Source organism: Excalfactoria chinensis, chromosome 19 (assembly GCF_039878825.1).
Source record: "Excalfactoria chinensis isolate bCotChi1 chromosome 19, bCotChi1.hap2, whole genome shotgun sequence".
Taxonomy (NCBI): Eukaryota; Metazoa; Chordata; class Aves; order Galliformes; family Phasianidae; genus Excalfactoria; species Excalfactoria chinensis.
The window spans coordinates 3,060,415-3,074,995 of record NC_092843.1 but is presented as its reverse complement, the minus strand read 5'-3'; the positions used below and the strand labels follow the sequence as shown (position 1 = coordinate 3,074,995).

At 43.3% G+C, this 14,581-nt stretch overlaps 1 protein-coding gene across 6 annotated transcripts in view; it reads right to left on the bottom strand.

Annotated features, from left to right (window-relative positions):
- The window catches only part of CUX1 (cut like homeobox 1), a 204,864-nt gene that overhangs the window by 55,695 nt on the left and 134,588 nt on the right, over positions 1 to 14,581 (bottom strand). For 3 of the 6 annotated variants that reach the window (XM_072353955.1, XM_072353957.1, XM_072353959.1), the window contains 6 exons: positions 12,799 to 12,987; positions 8,618 to 8,676; positions 4,482 to 4,530; positions 3,363 to 3,459; positions 1,581 to 2,252; positions 582 to 647 (listed from right to left, as the gene is read on the bottom strand). In XM_072353955.1, the coding sequence (XP_072210056.1) occupies positions 582 to 647; positions 1,581 to 2,252; positions 3,363 to 3,459; positions 4,482 to 4,530; positions 8,618 to 8,676; positions 12,799 to 12,987 (1,132 nt within the window). The remainder of the gene's footprint in view (positions 1 to 581; positions 648 to 1,580; positions 2,253 to 3,362; positions 3,460 to 4,481; positions 4,531 to 8,617; positions 8,677 to 12,798; positions 12,988 to 14,581) is intronic. The other 3 variants (XM_072353958.1, XM_072353961.1, XM_072353960.1) reach the window with 2 other exon arrangements.

The following is a 14,581-nucleotide window of genomic DNA, read 5'->3' as shown; positions in this document are numbered from 1 at the left end:
CTTTTTGTCTGCCTATAAGCAAAATTCTGCAGCCAATCTGTTTCAATGCAAAACGTTCATACTTTAATGACAATTTATTGATGGGATGTCTTTTTGTTCAGTCTCTTTCATACACCATACTAAAGAAAGCACCATGCTCATTTAACAGCTGATTCGAGTGTATTTGTCAACATAAGCCCTGTGAGGAGAAAGGAGAATCAAGAGCAGAAGCAGAATGCGGCTGAGCTTGGATTACACACAACTGTGCAACTTTCCTGCTCTAAAATAATAAAGACAGCAAAGAGAGCATTTCAGTAGATATGATTTTTAAAGCCACTTCTATCACTCATCTCTCTATCTGTGTATCTAGTGAGGAGGAGAGTAGGGCAAGTATCCAAACAGGGTTCAGTTAGTACAGCAGCAGCAGAATTAGAAAAGCAAAGTGCTGGTCTAACCCATGGTTTGTTTTATACTTACTGTCTGTTTTTCTATCAGATTCCAGGCCAGAATCAAACTGCACAGTTTTAAGGAAACACACAGCTAAAGCACACTCCACTTCCTAGATATTGACTGCAAAGGAAAAACACCTGCCTGTGACGTACCTTCAGACCCATTTCTTCGTTTCGGTACTTCCTGAAATAGTCTGTTCAGGTTCTGGCCTGGATTCTCTGTTGAAAAACAAGTTTGGTAAGAACAAAACAATCAGGGGATGGTTGCTCTGACATCATGGGCTGTGTGACATGAGAAGATAGCAGCCTGTCTCTAGAGACGAGGGTTCAAGCATTCCTCAAACCCTCGAGTCTCTGTGTGAGCGCTGGAGGAGCTGGCTGCTTTGGAAGAAGCAAGGCTGGCTGATTTGTTAATAAAGATTACAGCTACGTTCGGAAAGGAGATTAGACAGATATAAATAAATGTCTGGAGATACCAAAAATGAAGAGGTTAAAGATGGGCAGATAATCCCCTCAAGTACAATCATCAAAAGGAAGAGCAGATTATAAATCTAACAGCGTTCACTTTCAATTAAACAAAATCTAGACAAATCCTGCCTGTCCTTTCCAATAGTTCTGGACTGTAAACAACTTACTTTTCAGTTTCTCTAAAATCCCAGTCTCTGTTTAAGATGAATCAAAGTGAAATGCATATGTTATTTCTTAAAACCACCACCCTACATATGCAAAGCTGCTTTAAATTGGCTTCCTTTTTTAATCAGTCATCTCATGCATCACCTATGATACTTTGTCAGAATGCCGGGAAAAAAAAAAAATCACAAGACACAACAAAAACGCGGCCTCAATAAACAAGAGAACAAAGAACTGCCAAGTATTTCTGATGGCAGCAGCCAGAGACCCCCCCTCAATCTGCATGGCAGTCAGTGCCCCTGCTCCTTGTCCTGGCTACCACCCGGTGGCCAACGCATCAGCCAAGGTACCAACCTGCATGGCGCTGAGCAGCACTGCTACAGAGCTGTACCTTCTACAGCTTACTGATGGAGGTGGCAACAGCAGCAGTGCACAAATGGCTTCAAACACGGAAACCTTCAGCTTTTTGCACTTGCAACTAAGAGAAAAACAGGGCAAGTCCCTTGGCTGGTGACTGCTTACCTCTTTGTCTCCCCTGGATGCTGCGAAGAGCCAGGATGTTCTGCTCGTCCGACAGGAACTGCTTCATCTTATGAAATGGCTCCTTGCCTCTCACAGTCAGTTTATTCCATGGCTTTGGCCGGGCTAGTATCTCACTCACAGACCCTTGCGACAGTCCCAACACATAATGTCCAAATATCCGCTGTCCAATATTGTGCTTGATCAACTGCTCTTTCACCTGACGTGCAATTTCGGCTGTGTCTATCTCCTCGCCTTCGGAGATGCTCCCAGCACTTTCTGACTGGCTGGGAGACGGGGCCATGCCATTTACATCCGGACTTTGTTGTAATGGACTTTGGGAAGAGATGGAGTTTGTGCTGTAAGGACCTGTTGAAAAAATCATGCTTGTGCTTCCTGCTTCCTGCATTGCCTTGGAGTAGAAGGACTGCATTAGCTGTCGCTGGAGGAGAGAGTTTAGTGCAAATTTTCCTGTGGAGGCCAGGGGTAAGCTGGGGCTTGCCAGGGATGAGCTGAAAAAGTCTTGACTTAAACCCGTTGGTGAGAACTGGTGTGTACCATTAGTATTGGAAGCCTGCTCCCCCGCGTTGCGGAGCAACTGAGAAGGAGGGGAAGCCGGCAAGGTTGCAGGACGCTGACTCTCAGGCTGGTCTTTCCCTTTTCTCCTGGCTGACCCTACAAGGAAGGTCAAACATAATGCATTATGGGGGATTAAAGAGGGAAAAACCAAGATAAAAAATGCAAAGTTTGCCCCGCAAAGGGAAAAAGTGCAGGTTGACAAGGGCCAATGAAGGTGGTGGTGGGATTTTTGTTTTCGTTTCAGTTTTGGTTTGTTTTCTTTTTCTTTTTTTCTTCTTTTTTCTTTTTCTTTTTTTCCATAATTCAAATTTCAATAAGCCAAACAAGGCCCCCAAAACAAACAACATGCATTTCATGTTTGCACCTTTCTTGTATGTTGCAGCCTGGAGAATCCCCCTTACAGACATTAAAACTAGAACAATTACATGAAGTGCAGTTACACATTTGAAATCAATGCAGTTACAGACAGCAAGTCCCTTTGATGTCTCTCATTCAAGACATTACTCGTCGGACCTGACTGAGCCCAAATGCAGCAAACATTTACATTTTGGAACAAACCAATTTGAATGAAGGAATCACCAATAGGTGGATGCACCAAGATCGCTCGGTTAAGTCATAAAACCCTTCAGAATTCAGTAATCCCGGTGCCAGTGGCAACTTTTAACTTTCTTCCAGCTGCAAAAACCATAAGCATTCAAGTATCTGGAAATTCCATGACTTGCCATTTAAAAAATGTGCACACAAAATGTAAAAAGCCCACATTAGGAAAGCTAAACAGCAAACACACTTCACTAAAAAGACAGTATTTTGTTTTTCCAAGCTGACCTGCTGGTAATACATCTAAATGTATCCGACAGGAAGATTATTGTGTTCTGCATGCAAACATTTTGCATAACATTGTGCGTGGGGGGAGAGACTTCTGGTGCCACAGATGAATTTGTTCCCAAAACAGCAGACGGCCTCAAACGCTACCACTCGGTACGTCTCGTAACGCCTCTTTCCTAACCTTTAAAGAGTCTCCAAGGTCTCCGAGCTTTATTTTACTATCCAGCCCATAAAACTGCACAAATCAAACACTTTTCAGCATTCTGGTTGCCTGTACGTCTTCCTGCCGTGCATGAGCTCACACTCTCACCTCTTCTTCAACCCTCCCTCCCTTTATGAGACACAAACATACGAGAAGAGCCGAAAATGGTGTCAACCTACCACTCAGGTCACTGTTTGTGATTCGCAGCGTGGCGTTCTCGGACTGCAGCGAGCGGTTCTTCTCCAGCAGCAGCACCTCCAGCGGTTTCGATGCATCCTAAGGAAAATCAAAGTGGGAGGTTTGTTTCCAACAGCATTAAAAGTCTCACTCAGGCACTAAGAAAGGATTTCAGAAGAGGAAAACAAGTGCTCATCTCTGCTCCGAGAGCAGCTGGGGAATTCACCATGCATATATTTGCAGGAATCGCTCAGCGCTCCGACATGAGCTGTAGTAGAGATGCACTGTTTAATTTCCACTGGAAATCATTCATCAATTCTGCGTTATTTGGAAGTGTGTAATGGAACATTTACTTAATCCAACTTCTTTTGAAACGAGACTGGCGTGCTTTCAATTTAAGAGCCGTAGGCTACTTTTAATCTGATTATAACAGGAGCTCAGATTATTTTATTTCTTCTAGGCCAAGCGACCCAAGCTAAGCATCTCCTTGAAATGCCGCCTTTCAGCAGGAACGCTTTGTTCAAGAAGAAATTCAGCCACAGAAAGCTGTCATTTACCTCCATGTAAACAGCCGACCCTCGGTCATCAGAACGCACATTGAAAATTAACCCCCCCAGGCTGATGTTCCATTCAGATTTTAGGAGTTTAATTCAAAACGTACAAACTTACGTAAGAGAAACTCGCTGGGAGAGCTGAGGTTTTTTTTCCTGCCTTCCCAACACTCCCAGGTCTGTTTTATTTGAGAGCGTTATGTTCAAGGTTAGCACTTATGCTCCAGTCCGTGCCTGCTGCACTACCAGTACGAGATGCATGCAAACCTCGGCTTAGCTGCGTATCAGCTCTAGGATCTTTAAAAGACCCAACTGCACACCACTGCGGTTACCCGGTGCAGCACCAGCTGAAACGCCATTCTTTCTCCTTGGCTGCTTACAGGAAACTAACAGGCAAAAAACGTTCAGTTCAGCTTTTCACATGGAGATCATCAGGAAAGCAGTGACCATCCCACGTGTCCCAGCACCAACAGGGAGCTGCCCGCACTAACGTGAGCAAGTAATAAGAGAAATTCGGGTTAATTAACTGAACTGCCCGAGTAATTAAGAAAAGAAAAGTAGATTCGGTACCTGCGCACCAGAGCTTTCAGGTGGTGCAAACTCCATGGATTTCAATATACTGTGGAAGGCAGAAAAGAAATTATTTTCTGTTTCTTCTCCTCATAACAACCGCACTAATGAGCATTAACATTATCATTTCCTCATCTCCAGCAACACTACAAGTGGTAACAACTTTCCTCGCAGTAATTCCATCTGATAATGAATACGGAATAACTACTCAAACTAGTTATTGGATAAGAAAATTTTCTCAAGCGTCTTCTAAATCATTCCATATGCAGTCCCACAAGGCCAGTTTAAAGCGTAAATTTAAAGGTTAATAAGGATATAACATTTTAAGCTGTCAGAAACAATATTAATTTATCTGTGAAGCTTGAAGGGAATGGAAGAGTTGCAGCAAAGCAACAAAACAGGGGAATCACCGCCATGGTTACAGTGCTTTATATAATATACAGCAGCTCACATATCAAGGAAAATATGCACAAATAATCCTCCCCACCAAGTCACCACAGCCTAAAAGGCAGTTCTTCATTTTAATCACCTCCTCGTTCTATGGCAAAGGGAAGACACAATGGCCCAATATTTCTTAAGAAATAGGAAAGATCCACATATTTATAAGTACGTTAAGAGAAGAATCTGATGGCCTCGTTCTCAATGCTTTACATAAATACGGAGCGGTCAGAGGATGGCCCCCTTCTGTTGGTGCTGCCTGCCAACTGAGAGCCTTACAGGAACACCAACTTAATACTGTGCTTTGTCTTACCTATTTCTTTAAATAGGCCACGTGTGGGCAGGCTGTTATGCTCCTCAGTCCAAAGCAATGCATGGTTTGAGCTTTCAGCAGATATGGGTAATATTTACGCAGCTTCTTTCATGTGCAGAGCACCAAGAACTTTGTTGTGAGGCAGGGAGCAAATGTTTTATCATGTAACAAATATGGAAACCAAGTCAAAATGAAGCAGAAGGCTGGTGTGAATGCGTATGAACTGCTTCCATCACACAGCATCACTGGCTGATACCTCTAGCCAGCACTCTGCTTTACATGGGCACCACAGCCCACCTATACGCACAACTGCTTCTTTTCTGCCATTGATGGAGCAGTGTCAGGTACAGACCATGCTGTAATAGTTCAAGTTCTTAAAGCTGCTGGCATTACATGGACTTTGCACATGTTTACTTGGGCTGCCAATCACTGCTGAAAGCAAGTTTTTCCTAGGACACCTCTGCAGAGATCAGCTCTGTCTGCTCAGAGCTGTGGAAGACAAATAGACTGAGGAGACCCATCCAGGACATCTCCCAGGCTCAGGTAAGCAATTTCTGCATCCTCCATGAACATGTATGGCCTTGAGAGGTCAGCAAATGGCAGTGCATCCCAATAGTAGTATATGGAGATATGTCCGAACTGAAAACTATGACAATCACATGGCAAGCTTTCCATGGCCATCACTGCTGTTTCTGTCACTCCAGTGCAAATCAGCACCATGCCTGGATCCCAGTGCCCCCACTTACCGCTGTGGCTGTAAGGAGCGGTCCTGGAGCACCCCAGCCACGTTCCCTTCTGGGAGGGCTGAGCCAGAAGCGCTGTGCTCCCACAGGGATGTGCCAGACTGGTAGCAGTCTGGAGTGCAAAGTAAGCCTGAATGCATTCAGTGTGTGCATTGGGTTCTGAGCACAAACATCAGGGCTGCAAAGCCCTGTCCTGCCATGCTGACCACCTCCACAGGCTGCCCTACTGGTCCTTCTCGGTTCCCTGAGCTCTCTGCCAGCTGGGACCAGCAAGGCCCCTGAACCCTGCAGCAGCTGCGTTTTGCCTTGAGCTTGGAACAGGCATGAGCAACCTCAGCTGGAAACTCAGTGACCTCTGCCTGTTTGAAGTGGCTTCTCTGCTACCTGAAATAGCTTACTAGCAATTTCACAGGTAATTTCCTTCTCTTAGAAGCCAAAATGAATTAAAAATCAGGTCGATGGTATCTTGAATTGCCCTTGGAGGGATACTCAGTACAACAGGTTCATTTTTTTCGAACCATGTACACCTTAAACATGTTAAAAATGACTCTCCAAACGTGTCATGAAAGAGACATTTTCTCAGGAATATGAGGAAGCAAAATGTTTCCCCTTTGGATTCTGGGAATATCTTTGCCCATGAGATCTCAGCTCAGTCTGCTGCTTATCAAGATCAGTTATCTGCTTTTTAGAAGAATGATCTTGTGACTTCAATCTGCACATCTAAGACTTCTTGAAAGACCTTCCTCTAAAGCAAAATGTGTATTGGGACAGCTCGACTTTCTGTTTTTATGATCTTGGCTGCAAAAGCAGGAAGGTTAGCACTGTCATATTACTCAAGAGGGAACTGAAAGGACACACAGAGCTCTCAGATCTCAAAAATAGTTTTAAAAGCCATTTGGGACAAAAGCCTGTGCAGAGAGCAAGGAATTCTTCCACTCCAGATCTTGACGTGGACCCCATTAAGTTTCTCCAACAGTGGAAGCAGGCTGATGCTTGAGATCCCTTACTCTGGAATAGCTCTAACATCTCTGGGAGGATTAAGGAAAACAGAGATCAGTGCCCAGAGGACTGAGAAATATATTCTTACTGACAAGATCCTTTTTCCCTGGTACACATGTGCATTATGAACAGCTAATTCTTGTCAGTGCTTCAGGGTACTGTAGCAATGCATGGGACACCAGACTTAGAGCAATACACTTTTTGTGGTTTCACTTCAGATCAGACTGTCAGGTGATGCACTTTCAGGTTCTGGCACATCTTTGGGACCAGATGGGACCAGAGGGGCTGGCAGGCATGAGCTGCTGTGATGATGCAGCACTATAAAACTGTCAGTAGTGGTTTTGCAAAGGGCTGTAGCCCCCAGCCCAGTCCAGCAGGTGCATGAGCCCCAGGCCGATCACTAACTAGCAGCTGTCTGTCCTAAGTCACACTGCCCAGATAGAAGACATTACCTGCACACGCAGTGATATAAAAGCATCTGAATTTTCACTGATCCAGGAGAACTCCTTTAGTTCCACTGATAAAGAGAAGTCCAAAGAAGAGGAGATGATTTCTGCTCTTTGCCCCAGATGCAGGGTTGCATTTGATAGCACTGAAAGGTACTGAAGTGGTGAGACGGCAGACATGCCACCCATGCCTTCATCACAGGCCAGGAAAAGGGAGACTTAATTTGCTGGCACCCAACAAGGGCCACTTCCAAGAGATTCTCCAGTCTATTTAACTGCAGGTTTATCTTCAAATAACTCATTTTACCTTACTGAAACTACAAGCCTGCATCAGTACAGGCTGCTGCTGAACAAGAACTGCAGCCAGCATGGTTCAAATATAATAGCACCAGGTCTGGAAAGTCACTGGGTGTGCAAAACCAAACCCACTTTCCACATTCTCCAGGGATGTGTAAACAAAAGCACATGACTCCAGCTTCATCTGAAATACCTCATTAAACAAGGTAACATTTTTTCAGTCTTAAAATACACACAAAAATGCCAGAATGATGAAAGAAGAGATGGAGCTCCTTGCAGTTACTTAAACCTTGACACTAAACATATCTCTAGTCAAGAACCTTCTCTTCTGAACCTGACAGCTTATCTTGTTATGGTTTAAAATGAGGCTCTTTTAAGTCTCTTTAAAAGAAACCCCACCTTTGAAATAGGAAGAGGCTGTTTGTGGCTTTAGTTTAAACCACAGCAAAAATACACAGTGAAACAAGCACAGCAACAAAATGTAAGTGCTGAACACCGGCTGGCAGAAGCAGAGAAAGGTAATATGGCTAAAGGCCACGTGTTAAATTCTTGGTCCACACCACATTAAGCTGTTGGCTGGGGATCTTTGAAAGTGGTCCACTGAAAACACCAGAGATGTTCAGACTTTTTACCCTCAGTGGATAATAACTGTAGAGCCCTTTCTCCACGGACACCTGCATTATTTGTGACTGCGATACTCTGCTACAACAAAGAAGGCATGCCTTCAGCTCCAGCAGCCACCCCGGATCTGGATGCCATTTCAGCCAGTGTTCCCTATTTCCCCGTCTTTGTGGTTTTGACTGAATTCTTTATTGTTCCAAGAACACAGACTTGTGGCTTTACTTAACGAGTATTGTTAAAATAGTTTGTGAACAAATTACGCGAGCATTTAACACTTACTTTAATTCTTTCTTAACCTCTTCATAATCAGCCTGTCCTTTCAGTTTTTCTTCCAGTTGCTTTAAAAGAAAGAACACGAAATTTAGTTTAGATTTTTTTTTTTTCTGCCGGCTTTCAAAATCATCTTTAAATTATTCCATATATACAGCAGTGCACAAGTGAAGGTTAATGACTCGTACCTAATTTGCATATATTAGGAAACAAACTATAACCAATTCAACATAAACACAATTATACCTCGCTGTTCCTTTATTTACAGGGTGCCAAGCGTTACAGAATTCAGTAGGTCCCAATTTGGCTGTTTGTAATGTAGCTGCCATACATTCAATAAAGAGATCGGTGAAGGAGACATTAAAAATGGGGCAGCTGAAAATTTTACAAGAACTAATAATGAGAGTAAACAAGCAGGATGCTTTGGCACACACTGCATTCTTAATATGACAGCTCCTGGTAGCCTTATCCAAATGAAAAGAGGACTGAAAGAGCTGCCGTTGACTGGAGTACCTTTGGCTCATAAGACTTCTCCAATCCCTCATGCCCAAACAAAACAGCTGCACTGAGTTATTTTACAAGCACTACGTATCGCAGTAACTAATCCAATTACACAGCAGAGATGAAGCACTGAGACCACTCGGCTTTTGGCTCAGGTCTGCCTGACTCGGGGCAGTCCCAATGGCTTCTCTTTGGTGTGAAGGTGCCACAAACTCCAGAACAAACCTCCTAACACAATCCAGAATGCAATGAGACACATTTGGACCTCACCCCAAAGCCCCTGCTCCCAACAACAGTGCTCAGCACTACAGGATAAACGCTTCAAGAGGCCTAAAACATCGTGATACATAATTGATGCCCGTTATGTTGCTCGTAGAAGCCAAATTAATTTCCCACTAATGATTTCTTTGCTTAGTGCAGGCGTACCTGATCTAAGCAGAGAAGGAACAGAATTTACTGCACCATGCTTAAGTTCAGGCTGAATTTCTGCTAGTAACACTGGCACAGAATCCCAAAGAAATGGCACGAGGATGTATCACCCTCAATGAAAGGGCATCTACTTTAGAGGGAAAGGAAGGAATGACACAAGAAAGAACAGGGCTGTGAGGCTCCTTGTGGTGGAGATGTGAATTTGGGATGATCCTGCGCAGCTCCCGGGCTGCTTGTCTGCATGCAGGGGGATGCTGGCTGAGGGCTAATGTGAACCTGGAGCACTGTTAGCAAACTGCTTGAAAATGCAGCCCCACAAAGTCCTGCAGCAGCACAGATCTGGGCACACCAACAGCAGGGCTGGGGCAGATGCTATGGGAAGTGGAGCCATTCTGCCCCTTAACTCTGTGCCTTGTAAGGTACCATCTTATTTTGGAGTCTAGAGCAGAACAGCTCTAACAGCAGGGATAACCGGCTAATTACATTAGTTCTCAGTGTAAGAAACACTGGAGTGCATGTAAAACAACCAGTGTTGTCAGGTAAGATGTTACTTACTTAGGCAAGGATACATTAAGAAAAAAGCCTTCTGCACAAACACATATGAGATACAGAAAAACGACTGATTTCCATTTTAACGCAACCAATATTGAATGTAATTCTGTCTGGGTATGTGTCATATTCAGTAACTCTGTCAGGAAATTTTAGGCAAGAAAACATACTAATGAAAAAAAAAAGATGCTGATAGAATGAAGCTGGTTTGGACTCTCGGGGCATAAGACCACTTTTATGCTGTTATAGCAGTATGACAAGCAGCAATCTTTTACTTTGAATTGTATAAAAAACACATACATCCATCATTCCCAAGTACCTAATACAGAGACTGTTGCCATGGAAAATCTGCACCTAAATGTATACTTTCACTAAACAACACAAACCAACACCCGGGAATGCAGTGCCCATATATAAGCAGACCATTTAGACACTTGGCATCTTCCCAGTCATTGACTGCTTTAAAATGTATTAGTATGGTAATTGTCTCAAAGAACCCTGTAAAATGCACAGAACGCAGCATAACAAAGGCTCAAGCTGTGAGACAATCTGGAGGAACTAATATCTCGCACTAAATATCAACCTGCTTAATTCAGACAAAATACATCCCAACATCCTCCAGCACAACCAAATGCATCGAGACAGAGAAGGAAAGGGGTGGACTGGTGGCATTTCTATACACTGCATCTGCAAGCATTCCCTGTTAAGGAATCACGTTGCATTTGCTGTATGAATGAACCCATTAGTGCATGCACATACTGGGTCCCCTCTTGTTTCAAAGATCAAATAACCCTTATCATATTGTTAACTAAAGTGTATGAGGTAAAACAGAATGGGCTTTATTTAAAGAAAAAAAGACTAATGTCTTAGCTTAGTCTAGAGTGATAAACCACAAAGACCAATTAAGCAAGGTCACCTGATGTACCTTTGCTAACTGGCACTGCTGTGTTTTAACTGGGTGTCAGGGAAGCTCTAACTGCCAGCAATGAAGGGTTAACATAATTACAGCTAGAAAGTTACTAGAAGACATATTTTGATTATTAGATCAGATGAAGATAAAGAAGCAATAATTTTGGGAGTATTTCTGTATTGTTTCATTAAGTCATAGAGCATTAAAGAATTCCCCCAAGATATGGTCTGAGAACATTGCTTTAATTTGTGAAACTATGATTCATTAGTTGTGGAGGCAACCATTACCATCTTAGCTATTCTAGAAGCAATTCCTCTACAATCAAACATGAGATCAACACATCGCTACTGAGATTTGGCTCCTTGTATGACAGATCTCAGACATGGGCCTTCCCAGCACTTTGGGGAAAAGAAACGCATTTCACATACTTTTACAGTGCAACAAATAAGGTTAAAGAAGGTTGAAATGACTGAAACTTCATCAATAGCATCACGGCGTAATCAACTGGATCCTAAATACAGAGCACCAGCTGGGCAGGACTGGGAATATGGAAGATTACTGAAATGCAAATCAAAGACTTGCTCTGTCATTTCTGTGATCCTCTTCCCTTTGAAGTTAACAGCTCAACTGATACCGACCTGAACGGGAGCTTGCTTTATTCCAAGCAAATCTGCCAAGTGCAAGGATTCAAGATACTTTCTATCGTGTTTTTATGATAAAATTAAAAAGCCCCAGAGCATGGGTGAGCCAGCAATATCTGTTCCTCAGTTCCAGGTCAACTCTTTGCTCCTGCATTGAGCGGCACCCACATTTACAACAGATGGGCAGAGACCAACACCAGCAATGCAGGAACCCAGCAGGCTTCCTTGGCTCTACTGAATTTTCCCAACGATCCTCCAAAGCTGCCTTAAAACAGGCAGAATATAGAGATTATACTGACTGCATCACTCTAACTTCCACCCGCAGCAGGTATTTCACCCCACATAAATTACACTGCACCAGAGCAAAACGAATAACCTCTCTGAAACGTCAGAATTAGGACAATTTGTAAGAGTTTCAATTGAGCATTAAATCACTCTGATAGAGGAAAGCTACCCACGCCACAGTTAGAGCTAAGTGGGTGCCATCAGCCTCCTGCTTTCAAAAAACTGACTATAAAACCTGCAAAACTACGCAGTATTTGTCGGAATAGATAAATTTATCTTGTTTACAATGTGAAGCTCCAAGATGGTAGAACAATGAAGGAGTCAGGAGTTAAGAGGAAACTGATTCATAACGGATGTCAGGAAACACTCCTCATGCTTATTGATAAATCAACACTGCGTGGAACAGTGCAACAAAGAAAGTAAAGCTGCTTGAATAAAAGGTAAAGGGGTCACTCACAAAACCGGTGCATGTTTCTGCCCTTCTAGTTTTAGTGCAGCGCTACTGGTACCAAGTGAGTACAGGACTGCACTGCTTGTTGTCAATGGGAACTGCTGTGCAGCAAACAACAGCTGAAATAAATTCCAATTGTTTATTAAAAAGCCTTCTCTTTGTGACTTCGTTTCATTGGTTTTCAGGCTCTAAATGGTAACCTGCCTTTTTCAGTGGGTGGAAGAATAGAGGGAGTAGCAGGGAAATTCAAAGATAAACCAGAGCACAACGAACAGCCATGGCAGATCTACAACGCCAGCCGCTGGAATGAGAGCTAAGTTTTAAAACATAACAAGGATTTTCTGTGTCTTTTCACTGCTTCACATCAGTAAAACCCAATAGTAGTACGTCAACCAAGTAGTCCTAGCACCAAACGGAGCCTTACTTTAAGTGTGCTGTTCTTGGCCGTCAGCTGCTGCTCCAGCTGGGAGATCTGGCTGCTGGAGTTCTCCCGCAGCTTGGTGAGGCTGCCCTGTAGTCTCTGGACATCTTCTACGAGCTGGGCAATCTCCCTCTCCTTCGCAGCCAGTTCTACTTCCAGGCTGGACCGTGTCAGCACCTCGATGGCCTGCTCCTGATGTGAAAAAAAACATGAGACCACATAAATAAAGGCAGGCAATGAGCCTGGATCCAGGGCAGTTAGGTAAGGCCTAAGCATGGCATGGGAGACAGAAACGACTCCTAAACCCGTACTCCTGTGACCGCATAAATCTGGAGGATGGATCTTTTTGCTCAGGACGTCTCCTTGGTAAAACAGGGATAACGGGCCAAACCAATCTCCCTGTTTCCTAAGTGCACTGGAGAACTGCAGCAGTGAAAGTCAAAGGACGCTATTCAGATTCATTATTAATAGTCCAAGTGCTTTGACAACGATGGAAATCTGTGCTAGCAAAATCCTAATCAGATAAAATATTCTGAAGTAATGGAGCAGAATTTCTTAATCAAGAAGAGCAGAGACGTGCCTTTGGCTCTTCATATGTATGCCACACATTTCAGGCAAAATTGTCAGAAATTGCCCCAAACTGTTATTTCCAATGAACTTGCTCCTTGCATGACAATTATTCAGCGCTATGTTATTGCTGGCAAGTGAAGCCTCTCTTCTCCATAGGGATGCAGATCCACGTGACACCTGTAAGACTGTTCTGCCTATGCACCCCACTTTAAAAAATCCCCTAAATCAGAATCTTTTTTACTCCAATTTTCCACGGCTGCCAACTCCGTCCTCAAGCCTGAAACATCCTTGCTAGACTCACAAGAAATAAGAAAGAGCAAAGAAGGAAAGAAGGTAGGTCTCTCAGAAAAGGTAGCGCAGGCTGACTGCAACATCTCTTTTGTCTCCTTTTGTGTTAAGAAATCAATAGCTATAATGCATTGGAGAGCTCTGGACCTCTCTTCCACAAGGAACACAAGGAAACCCCTGGGCAGATCCAGGGAGCACGAAGCAGCCCGGAGATGAACACACATTCCATTAAAAAGCCTAAAAGGCATCTCAGAAAGGTTAATGGCTGCTCCTCACAAAACACCAGAGAAGAAGGAATGAATCCATTTACCAAGAGAGAAACAATGATCGTGAGCATTATATCGAAGATCCTACAGTGAAAGAGCTGAGAATTCAACCCAGCAATGCTGTCACCCAAGCGCTTTCCTTACAATTCAAGATGCCATTGCAGCAGGCTGAAATTCACTCCATACCCTTTCTTTTGGAAAATACAGGCACAACAAAATACCTTCTCTGTGTCTCCTACACACTTAGCTTGATTCTCAGTGACTACGTACCATTGTGTCTCACAGAAAGCTGCATGTACGAACAGCAGTTAACAACGCTCTCCTATTACACTGAATTATACTTTTAACTTGAAAAAACCCTCTAATTTGCTTGCATGAAACATCACAAGTTGTATAATCATCTGCTGCTTGTGCCTATTGAGACTAGAATGTAGAGTCTGAAATAAGATAGATAATGATCATTTTCATCCTGCAGTAGTTGTCATATTAAATATAAATGAAGTGCAGAAGTACTATTAAATACAAGAAAGACCTAATGTTAAAATAATGATAAGACGAGGACACAGGATAGGAAGAGGCAGGTAATTCAGAGTTACAAGAGAGATTCAGGCTTTTTATTCCTTGCTCTGCAGCCTGCTTCTGTGCCTTTTGACTTCTTTAAG